The following is an 11,061-nucleotide window of genomic DNA, read 5'->3' as shown; positions in this document are numbered from 1 at the left end:
ACTCAATTAGCTAGGTCGTTTCCTCCTGGTATCATATGATATAACCTAACTCAATTAGCTAGGTCGTTGACTCTCCTCCTGGTATCATATGATATAACCTAACTCAATTAGCTAGGTCGTTTCCTCCTGGTATTATATGATATAACCTAACTCAATTAGCTAGGTCGTTGACTCTCCTCCTGGTATCATATGATATAACCTAACTCAATTAGCTAGGTCGTTGACTTTCCTCCTGGTATCATATGATATAACCTAACTCATTTAGCTAGGTCGTTGACTTTCCTCCTGGTATCATATGATATAACCTAACTCAATTAGCTAGGTCGTTGACTCTCCTCCTGGTATCATATGATATAACCCAACTCAATTAGCTAGGTCGTTGACTTTCCTCCTGGTATCATATGATATAACCTAACTCAATTAGCTAGGTCGTTGACTTTCCTCCTGGTATCATATGATATAACCTCCTGGTATCATATGATATAACCTAACTCAATTAGCTAGGTCGTTGACTCTCCTCCTGGTATCATATGATATAACCTAACTCAATTAGCTAGGTCGTTTCCTCCTGGTATCATATGATATAACCTAACTCAATTAGCTAGGTCGTTGACTCTCCTCCTGGTATCATATGATATAACCTCCTGGTATCATATGATATAACCTAACTCAATTAGCTAGGTCGTTGACTCTCCTCCTGGTATCATATGATATAACCTAACTCAATTAGCTAGGTCGTTTCCTCCTGGTATCATATGATATAACCTAACTCAATTAGCTAGGTCGTTGACTCTCCTCCTGGTATCATATGATATAACCTAACTCAATTAGCTAGGTCGTTGACTCTCCTCCTGGTATCATATGATATAACCTAACTCAATTAGCTAGGTTGTTTCCTCCTGGTATCATATGATATAACCTAACTCAATTAGCTAGGTCGTTGACTCTCCTCCTGGTATCATATGATATAACCTAACTCAATTAGCTAGGTCGTTTCCTCCTGGTATCATATGATATAACCTAACTCAATTAGCTAGGTCGTTGACTCTCCTCCTGGTATCATATGATATAACCTAACTCAATTAGCTAGGTCGTTGACTCTCCTCCTGGTATCATATGATATAACCTAACTCAATTAGCTAGGTCGTTTCCTCCTGGTATCATATGATATAACCTAACTCAATTAGCTAGGTCGTTGACTCTCCTCCTGGTATCATATGATATAACCTAACTCAATTAGCTAGGTCGTTTCCTCCTGGTATCATATGATATAACCTAACTCAATTAGCTAGGTCGTTGACTCTCCTCCTGGTATCATATGATATAACCCAACTCAATTAGCTAGGTCGTTGACTCTCCTCCTGGTATCATATGATATAACCCAACTCAATTAGCTAGGTCGTTGACTCTCCTCCTGGTAGCATATGATATAACCTAACTCAATTAGCTAGGTCGTTGACTCTCCTCCTGGTATCATATGATATAACCTAACTCAATTAGCTAGGTCGTTGACTCTCCTCCTGGTATCATATGATATAACCTAACTCAATTAGCTAGGTCGTTGACTTTCCTCCTGGTATCATATGATATAACCTAATTCAATTAGCTAGGTCGTTGACTCTCCTCCTGGTATCATATGATATAACCTAACTCAATTAGCTAGGTCGTTGACTCTCCTCCTGGTATCATATGATATAACCTAACTCAATTAGCTAGGTCGTTGACTTTCCTCCTGGTATCATACGATATAACCTAACTCAATTAGCTAGGTCGTTGACTCTCCTCCTGGTATCATACGATATAACCTAACTCAATTAGCTAGGTCGTTGACTTTCCTCCTGGTATCATACAATATAACCTAACTCAATTAGCTAGGTCGTTGACTCTCCTCCTGGTATCATATGATATAACCTAACTCAATTAGCTAGGTCGTTGACTTTCCTCCTGGTATCATATGATATAACCTAATTCAATTAGCTAGGTCGTTGACTTTCCTCCTGGTATCATATGATATAACCTAACTCAATTAGCTAGGTCGTTGACTCTCCTCCTGGTATCATATGATATAACCTAACTCAATTAGCTAGGTCGTTGACTCTCCTCCTGGTATCATATGATATAACCTAACTCAATTAGCTAGGTCGTTTCCTCCTGGTATCATATGATATAACCTAACTCAATTAGCTAGGTCGTTGACTCTCCTCCTGGTATCATATGATATAACCTAACTCAATTAGCTAGGTCGTTTCCTCCTGGTATCATATGATATAACCTAACTCAATTAGCTAGGTCGTTGACTCTCCTCCTGGTATCATATGATATAACCTAACTCAATTAGCTAGGTCGTTGACTCTCCTCCTGGTATCATATGATATAACCTAACTCAATTAGCTAGGTCGTTGACTCTCCTCCTGGTATCATATGATATAACCTAACTCAATTAGCTAGGTCGTTGACTTTCCTCCTGGTATCATATGATATAACCTAACTCAATTAGCTAGGTCGTTGACTCTCCTCCTGGTATCATATGATATAACCTAACTCAATTAGCTAGGTCGTTGACTTTCCTCCTTGTATCATGTGATATAAGCTAACTCAATTAGCTCGGTCGTTGACTCTCCTCCTGGTATCATACGATATAACCTAACTCAATTAGCTAGGTCGTTGACTCTCCTCCTGGTATCATATGATATAACCTAACTCAATTAGCTAGGTCGTTGACTCTCCTCCTGGTATCATATGATATAACCTAACTCAATTAGCTAGGTTGTTGACTTTCCTCCTGGTATCATACGATATAACCTAACTCAATTAGCTAGGTCGTTGACTTTCCTCCTGGTATCATACGATATAACCTAACTCAATTAGCTAGGTCGTTGACTTTCCTCCTGGTATCATACGATATAACCTAACTCAATTAGCTAGGTCGTTGACTCTCCTCCTGGTATCATATGCTATAACCTAACTCAATTAGCTAGGTCGTTGACTTTCCTCCTGGTATCATATGATACAACCTAACTCAATTAGCTAGGTCGTTGACTTTCCTCCTGGTATCATATGATATAACCTAATTCAATTAGCTAGGTCGTTGACTTTCCTCCTGGTATCATATGATATAACCTAACTCAATTAGCTAGGTCGTTGACTCTCCTCCTGGTATCATATGATATAACCTAACTCAATTAGCCAGGTTGTTGACTTTCCTCCTGGTATCATACGATATAACCTAACACAATTAGCTAGGTCGTTGACTCTCCTCCTGGTATCATATGATATAACCTCCTGGTATCATATGATATAACCTAACTCAATTAGCTAGGTCATTGACTTTCCTCCTGGTATCATATGATATAACCTAACTCAATTAGCTAGGTCGTTGACTCTCCTCCTGGTATCATATGATATAACCTAACTCAATTAGCTAGATCGTTGACTCTCCTCCTGGTATCATATGATTTAACCTCCTGGTATCATATGATATAACCTAACTCAATTGGCTAGGTCGTTGACTTTCCTCCTGGTATCATATGATATAACCTAACTCAATTAGCTAGGTCGTTGACTTTCCTCCTGGTATCATATGATATAACCTAACTCAATTAGCTAGGTCGTTGACTTTCCTCCTGGTATCATATGATATAACCTAACTCAATTAGCTAGGTCGTTGACTTTCCTCCTGGTATCATATGATATAACCTAACTCAATTAGCTAGGTCGTTTCCTCCTGGTATCATATGATATAACCTAACTCAATTAGCTAGGTTGTTTCCTCCTGGTATCATATGATATAACCTCCTGGTATCATATGATATAACCTAACTCAATTAGTTAGGTCATTGACTTTCCTCCTGGTATCATATGATATAACCTAACTCAATTAGCTAGGTCGTTGACTTTCCTCCTGGTATCATATGATATAACCTAACTCAATTAGCTAGATCGTTGACTCTCCTCCTGGTATCATATGATTTAACCTCCTGGTATCATAAGATATAACCTAACTCAATTAGCTAGGTCGTTGACTTTCCTCCTGGTATCATACGATTTAACCTCCTGGTATCATGTGATATAACCTAACTCAATTAGCTAGGTCGCTGACTCTCCTCCTGGTATCATATGATATAACCTAACTCAATTAACTAGGTCGTTGACTCTCCTCCTGGTATCATACGATATAACCTAACTCAATTAGCTAGGTCGCTGACTCTCCTCCTGGTATCATACGATATAACCTAACTCAATTAACTAGGTCGTTGACTCTCCTCCTGGTATCATACGATATAACCTAACTCAATTAGCTAGGTCGTTGACTTTCCTCCTGGTATCATATGCTATAACCTAACTCAATTAGCTAGGTCGTTGTCTTTCCTTCTGGTATCATATGATATAACCTAACTCAATTAGCTAGGTCGCTGACTCTCCTCCTGGTATCATATGATATAACCCAACTCAATTAGCTAGGTCGTTGACTCTCCTCCTGGTATCATATGATATAACCTAACTCAATTAGCTAGGTCGTTGACTCTCCTCCTGGTATCATACGATATAACCTAACTCAATTAGCTAGGTCGTTGACTTTCCTCCTGGTATCATATGCTATAACCTAACTCAATTAGCTAGGTCGTTGTCTTTCCTTCTGGTATCATATGATATAACCTAACTCAATTAGCTAGGTCGTTGACTCTCCTCCTGGTATCATATGATATAACCCAACTCAATTAGCTAGGTCGTTGACTCTCCTCCTGGTATCATATGATATAACCCAACTCAATTAGCCAGGTCGTTGACTCTCCTCCTGGTATCATATGATATAACCTAACTCAATTAGCCAGGTCGTTGACTTTCCTCCTGGTATCATACGATATAACCTAACTCAATTAGCTAGGTCGTTTCCTCCTGGTATCATATGATATAACCCAACTCAATTAGCTAGGTCGTTGACTCTCCTCCTGGTATCATACGATATAACCCAACTCAATTAGCTAGGTCGTTGACTTTCCTCCTGGTATCATATGATATAACCTCCTGGTATCATACGATATAACCTAACTCAATTAGCTAGGTCGTTGACTCTCCTCCTGGTATCATATGATATAACCCAACTCAATTAGCTAGGTCGTTGACTCTCCTCCTGGTATCATATGATATAACCTAACTCAATTAGCTAGGTCGTTTCCTCCTGGTATCATATGATATAACCTAACTCAATTAGCTAGGTCGTTGACTTTCCTCCTGGTATCATACGATATAACCTAACTCAATTAGCTAGGTCGTTGACTCTCCTCCTGGTATCATATGATATAACCTCACTCAATTAGCTAGGTCGTTGACTCTCCTCCTGGTATCATACGATATAACCTAACTCAATTAGCTAGATCGTTGACTCTCCTCCTGGTATCATATGATATAACCTCCTGGTATCATATGATATAACCTAACTCAATTAGCTAGGTCGTTGACTTTCCTCCTGGTATCATACGATATAACCTAACTCAATTAGCTAGGTCGTTGACTTTCCTCCTGGTATCATATGATATCACCTAACTCAATTAGCTAGATCGTTGACTCTCCTCCTGGTATCATATGATATAACCTCCTGGTATCATATGATATAACCTAACTCAATTAGCTAGGTCGTTGACTTTCCTCCTGGTATCATATGATATCACCTAACTCAATTAGCTAGATCGTTGACTCTCCTCCTGGTATCATATGATATAACCTCCTGGTATCATATGATATAACCTAACTCAATTAGCTAGGTCGTTGACTTTCCTCCTGGTATCATATGATATAACCTAACTCAATTAGCTAGGTCGTTGACTTTCCTCCTGGTATCATACGATATAACCTAACTCAATTAGCTAGGTCGTTGACTCTCCTCCTGGTATCATATGATATAACCTAACTCAATTAGCTAGGTCGTTTCCTCCTGGTATCATACGATATAACCTAACTCAATTAGCTAGGTCGTTGACTTTCCTCCTCGTTATTATAGATTAGCTAAATATGCACAGAGACAATGTATATTTAAAAGATTTAATGTTTGTATTCGAGTATTTATTTGGTCCATCAAGGTTAGCAGGATAGATTAGGGCAGAATATGCTCATACATTGTTGGTTGTATAGATGACAGCAACATATATGAAATGTAATGTCGCGTAGTTTTCAGTACACTGGTCATTAGTCTTCACTGGTCAACACAGCCTATACTGTAGATGCCTACAGTACATCACTTTACATAAACTTTACATAAACAGTTTTACAAAATTAACCCCCCCCATTTCAAGATAATATCAATCTATGTCAGTAAAATGATTGTTAATCAAAAGGGAAAATTGAAAGAGTTAAGTGCATATTTCCTCCAAACAAGAAACAATGAATAACTGACTTTTCAATACCATTGCCCATATAAATCAACTCTTGTTAGTATACAGCAGTCAGACAAACTTTCATTGACCCCTTAAATCAGACATCTGTAAACACGACGAAGAAAAGCAAAGACAAAACAAAAAACACATTGTATAGATCCTTCATCTCATTTCTATATATGTTTTTTTATTGATTCTGGAGTCATTGATTCTGGAGGGAATTGTGTAAACCAAAAACCACATTGATTCTGGAGGGAATTGTGTAAACCAAAAAGCACAACATTCCTATCATTGATGCAGCTATTATCAAAATTATTTCATAACAGTCAAATTATCAGATTTTAATTTATTCTCCATAAGGCAGCAGTGACTCATTAGTAAACAGGACTGTAAACACTAATGCATGGCTTTTATTTAGTGCAAATGTGTGTTGGGCCGGGCAGTACTGTAGCAGTGTGTTGGGCAGTACTGTAGCGGTGTGTTGGGCTGGGCAGTAGCAGTAGCAGGAACAGTGTACCGGCTGATCAGTGGTGACATTCTGGGTGGTGGTGACATCATTCTGGGTAATCAGGACTTCATTCTGAGCAGCGGTGACATCGTTCTGAGCAGCGGTGACATCGTTCTGGTCGGTGACGACATCAACACTTGTCTCCCGGTTTGAGAAAGCGCTGTGATTTCTGCTTCACCATCCGATGCTGCCTCTGGGCCGACTGCGCCTGCTCTATGGCCTCACACAGTTTCTACAGGAGGAGGAGGGGCTGTTAGGTACTGTGGGTCCAACACACACACACACACACACACACACACACACACACACAAAAAGGTGTATTATTGGGACCTGTGCGGTTGCAGGGTACTTGAGGTGCAGCACTCTCATGGGTTCCTGTCCATCTCTCTTTTGGAACGTAAACTTGTTCTGTTCCTGCCGTCAGACAAAGATATTCAGTCCATTACAATACTTAAGGAGATAAGGATGCAAGTAAGTAAGTGAGTGAGTGAGTGAATTTGAAATAGGTTCTGACTGGACCTAAGGATGCTATTTAATGCGTCAGGTAAAAATGTCTGAAGCCAGACCTTGCAGTAGATCATCAGGTCCCCTCCTTCCACGTACGGAGGCCTGGAGAAATGCTCAAACAGACACTCCCACTCTTTGTTGAAGTGTCCCACAAAATCCACCTCCTTCACACACATCACTCTCCTGTAGGAAAAGAGGAGATGTCGCGGGGCCTACAAGTTAGGACGTGATAACGGGAAAAAAATACATGACAACCTCAATATTACAATAATTGTACTTCATCGACAGTAACGTTAATTCATACACAATAAATGCAGGATTGTTTAATGAATATATAGATACTGTAGATATACTCTATATAGTAGTATCTATCTACATACCATACCAGTCAAAAGTTTGGAGACACCTACTCATTCTAGTACATTTTTTACTATTTCATTGTAGAATTTTAGTGAAGACATCAAAACTATGAAATAACACATATGGAATCATGTAGTAACCAAAAAAGTGTTAAATCTAAATATATTTGAGATTCTTCAAAGTAGCCACCCTCTGCCTTGATGACAGCTTTGCACACTCTTGGCATTCTCTCAACCAGCATCATGAGGTAGTCACCTGGAATGCGTTTCAATTATCAGGTGTGCCTTGTTAAAAGTACATTTGTGGAATTTCTTTCCTTCTTAATGCGTTTGAGCCAATCAGTTGTGTTGTGACAAAGTATGCGTGTTAAACAGAAGATAGTCTTATTTGGTAAAATACCAAGTTCATATTATGGCAAGAACAGCTCAAATAAGCAAAGAGAAACGACAGTCCATCATTACTTTAAGACATAAAGCTCAGTCAATACGGAACATTTCAAGAACTTTGACAGTTTCTTCAAGTGCAGTCGCAAAAACCATCAAACGCTATGATGAACCTGGCTCTCATGAGGACCGCCACAGGAAAGGAAGACCCAGAGTTACCTCTGCTGCAGAGGACAAGTTCATTAAAGTTAACTGCACCTCAGATTGCAACCCAAATAAATGCTTAACAGAGTTCAAGAAACACACACATCTCAACATCACCTGATCAGAGGAGACTGCGTGAATCAGGCCTTCATGGTCGAATTGCTGCAAGGAAACCACTACTAAAGGACACCAATAAGAAGAAGAGACTTGCTTGGGCCAAGAAACACAAGCAATGGACATTAGACTGGTGGAAATCTGTCCTTAGGTCTGATGAGTCCAAATTTGAGATTTTTGGTTCCAACCGCCATGTCTTCGTGAGACGCAGAGTAGGTGAACGGATTATCTCTGCATGTGTGGTTCCCACCCTGAAGCATGGAGGAGGAGGTGTGATGGTGTGGGGGTACTCCTCTGGTGACACTGTCAGTGATTTATTTAGAATTGAAGGCACACTTAACCAGCATGGCTACCACAGCATTCTGCAGCGATACGCCATCCCATCTGGCTTGTGCTTAGTGGGACTATCATTTGTTTCTCAACAGGACAATGACCCAACACACTTCCAGTCTGTGTAAGGGCTATTTGACCAAGAAGGAGAGTGATGGAGTGCTGCATCAGATGACCTGGCCTCCACAATCACCCGACCTCAACCCAATTGAGATGGTTTGGGATGAGTTAGACCCCAGAGTGAAGGAAAAGCAGCCAACAAGTGCTCAGCATAAGTGGGAACTCCTGTGAGACTGTTGGAAAAGCATTCCTGGTGAAGCTGGTTGAGAGAATGCCAAGCGTGTGCAAACCTGTCATCAAGGCAAAGGGTGGCTATTTTGAATAATCTCAAATATATTTTGATTTGTTTAACACTTTTTTGGTTACTACATGATTCCATATGTGTTATTTCACAGTTTTGATGTCTTCACTAATATTCTGCAATGTAGAAAATTGTAAAAATAAAGAAAAACCCTGGAATGAGTAGGTGTGTCCAAACTTTTTACCGGTACTGTAGGTATACACGCAGTGCATTCAGAAAGTATTCAGACCCCTTTCCCTTTTTCCCACATTTTGTTACGTTACAGCCTGATTCTAAAATGGATTAAATGCATTTTTTCCCTCATCAATCTAAACACAATACCCAATGACAAAGCGAAAAAAGCTTTTTACAAAATGTTGCTAATGTAACGGATGTGAAATGGCTAGCTAGTTAGCGGGTACGCGCTACTAGCGTTTCAATCAGTTACGTCACTTGCTCTGAAACCTAGATGTAGGGTTTCCCCTTGCTCTGCAAGAGCCGCGGCTTTTGTGGAGCGATGGGTAACGATGCTTCGTGGGTGACTGTTATTGATGTGTGCAGAGGGTTCCTGGTTCGCGCCCGTGTCGGGGCGACGTACTAAAGTTATACTGTTACATTGATGCTGTTGACCCGGATCACTGGTTGATGCGGAAAAGGAGGAGGTTGAAAGGGGGGTGAGTGTAACGGATGTGAAATGGCTAGCTAGTTAGCGGGTACGCGCTACTAGCGTTTCAATCAGTTACGTCACTTGCTCTGAAACCTAGATGTAGGGTTTCCCCTTGCTCTGCAAGAGCCGCGGCTTTTGTGGAGCGATGGGTAACGATGCTTCGTGGGTGACTGTTGTTGATGTGTGCAGAGGGTCCCTGGTTCGCGCCCGTGTCGGGGCGAGGGGACGTACTAAAGTTATACTGTTACACTAATGTATTACAAATTAAAAACTGAAATACCCTATTTACCTAAATATTCAGACCCTTTGCTATGAGACTCGAAATTGAGCTCAGGTTCATCCTGTTTCCATTGATCATCCTTGAGCTGTTTCTACAACTTCATTGGAGGCCACCTGTGGTAAATTAAATTGATTGGACCCGATTTGAGGTGTGTGCCTTTCCAAATCATGTCCAATCAATTTCATTTACCACAGGTGGAGTCCAATCAAGTTGTAGAAACATCTCAAGGATGATCAATGGAAACGATGAACCTGAGCTCAAATTTCGAGTCTCATAGCAAAGGGTCTGAATACTTATGTAAATAAAGGTATTTATATTTTTTATTTGTAATAAATTTGCAAAAATGTCTAAACTTGTTTTCAATTTGTCATTATGGGGTATTGTGTTTATATTAATGATAATTTGTATTTATTTAAATCCATTTTAGAATAAGGCTGTAAAGTAACACAAATGTGGAAAAAAGTCAAGGGGTCTGAATACTTTCCTTTAAATGCACAATTAGTTAAAGACCTTTTCAGGTAAAGTGCCTTCTCAAACCAGTATCCCCAATATACAAACACAAAATGTCTACCCTGAGGCACGAGTCAAGTTGAACTGAAGTCTTCCACAATGTACCTGTTGGTCACTATAACGTTGGTCTTCCTGTGTCCAGGGTACAAACAGTGTTGTCTGAAGATCTCTCCTTCCAGCTGCTTGATCTCTGACCTCTGAAGGAGCAGTGTCCATGTGTGGAAACATACAAATACATTAGCTGTGTTCGAATACCCATTACTAACTTACTGTATACTACATACATAAAAATGAGTATATACTACTAGTTCGCTTTAGTATACTGTAAACTGAACGGTATCGTTTCCCGGAAGTTGATGCTGTTGCTATGCAACCTCTTGCTAGCTTGTTAGCATAACAAATGACTAGCTAAACATTTTTACGATTTCGGGGGTGTGTTTGTAAATTTAAAAAATCTGGAGTGCCATGGTGCACTCTGGGCCTTCGT

At 39.9% G+C, this 11,061-nt stretch overlaps 1 protein-coding gene across 11 annotated transcripts in view; it reads right to left on the bottom strand.

Moving 5' to 3' along the window:
• Positions 1-6,025: 6,025 nt before the first annotated feature.
• The window catches only part of vps13c (vacuolar protein sorting 13 homolog C), a 229,896-nt gene continuing 224,860 nt past the window's right edge, over positions 6,026-11,061 (bottom strand). For 10 of the 11 annotated variants that reach the window (XM_071400438.1, XM_071400439.1, XM_071400441.1 and 7 more), the window contains 4 exons: positions 10,680-10,771; positions 7,446-7,569; positions 7,210-7,293; positions 6,026-7,111 (listed from right to left, as the gene is read on the bottom strand). In XM_071400438.1, coding sequence (XP_071256539.1) covers positions 7,010-7,111; positions 7,210-7,293; positions 7,446-7,569; positions 10,680-10,771 — 402 coding nt within the window. In that variant the 3' untranslated portion in view covers positions 6,026-7,009. Of the gene's footprint in view, positions 7,112-7,209; positions 7,294-7,445; positions 7,599-10,679; positions 10,772-11,061 lie in introns of those variants that run through there. The other variant, XR_011674951.1, reaches the window with a different exon arrangement.

Source organism: Salvelinus alpinus, chromosome 5, assembly GCF_045679555.1.
Source record: "Salvelinus alpinus chromosome 5, SLU_Salpinus.1, whole genome shotgun sequence".
Classification (NCBI taxonomy): domain Eukaryota; kingdom Metazoa; phylum Chordata; class Actinopteri; order Salmoniformes; family Salmonidae; genus Salvelinus; species Salvelinus alpinus.
Note: the sequence above shows the minus strand (reverse complement) of the source record. Positions and strands in the feature narration are given on the sequence as shown.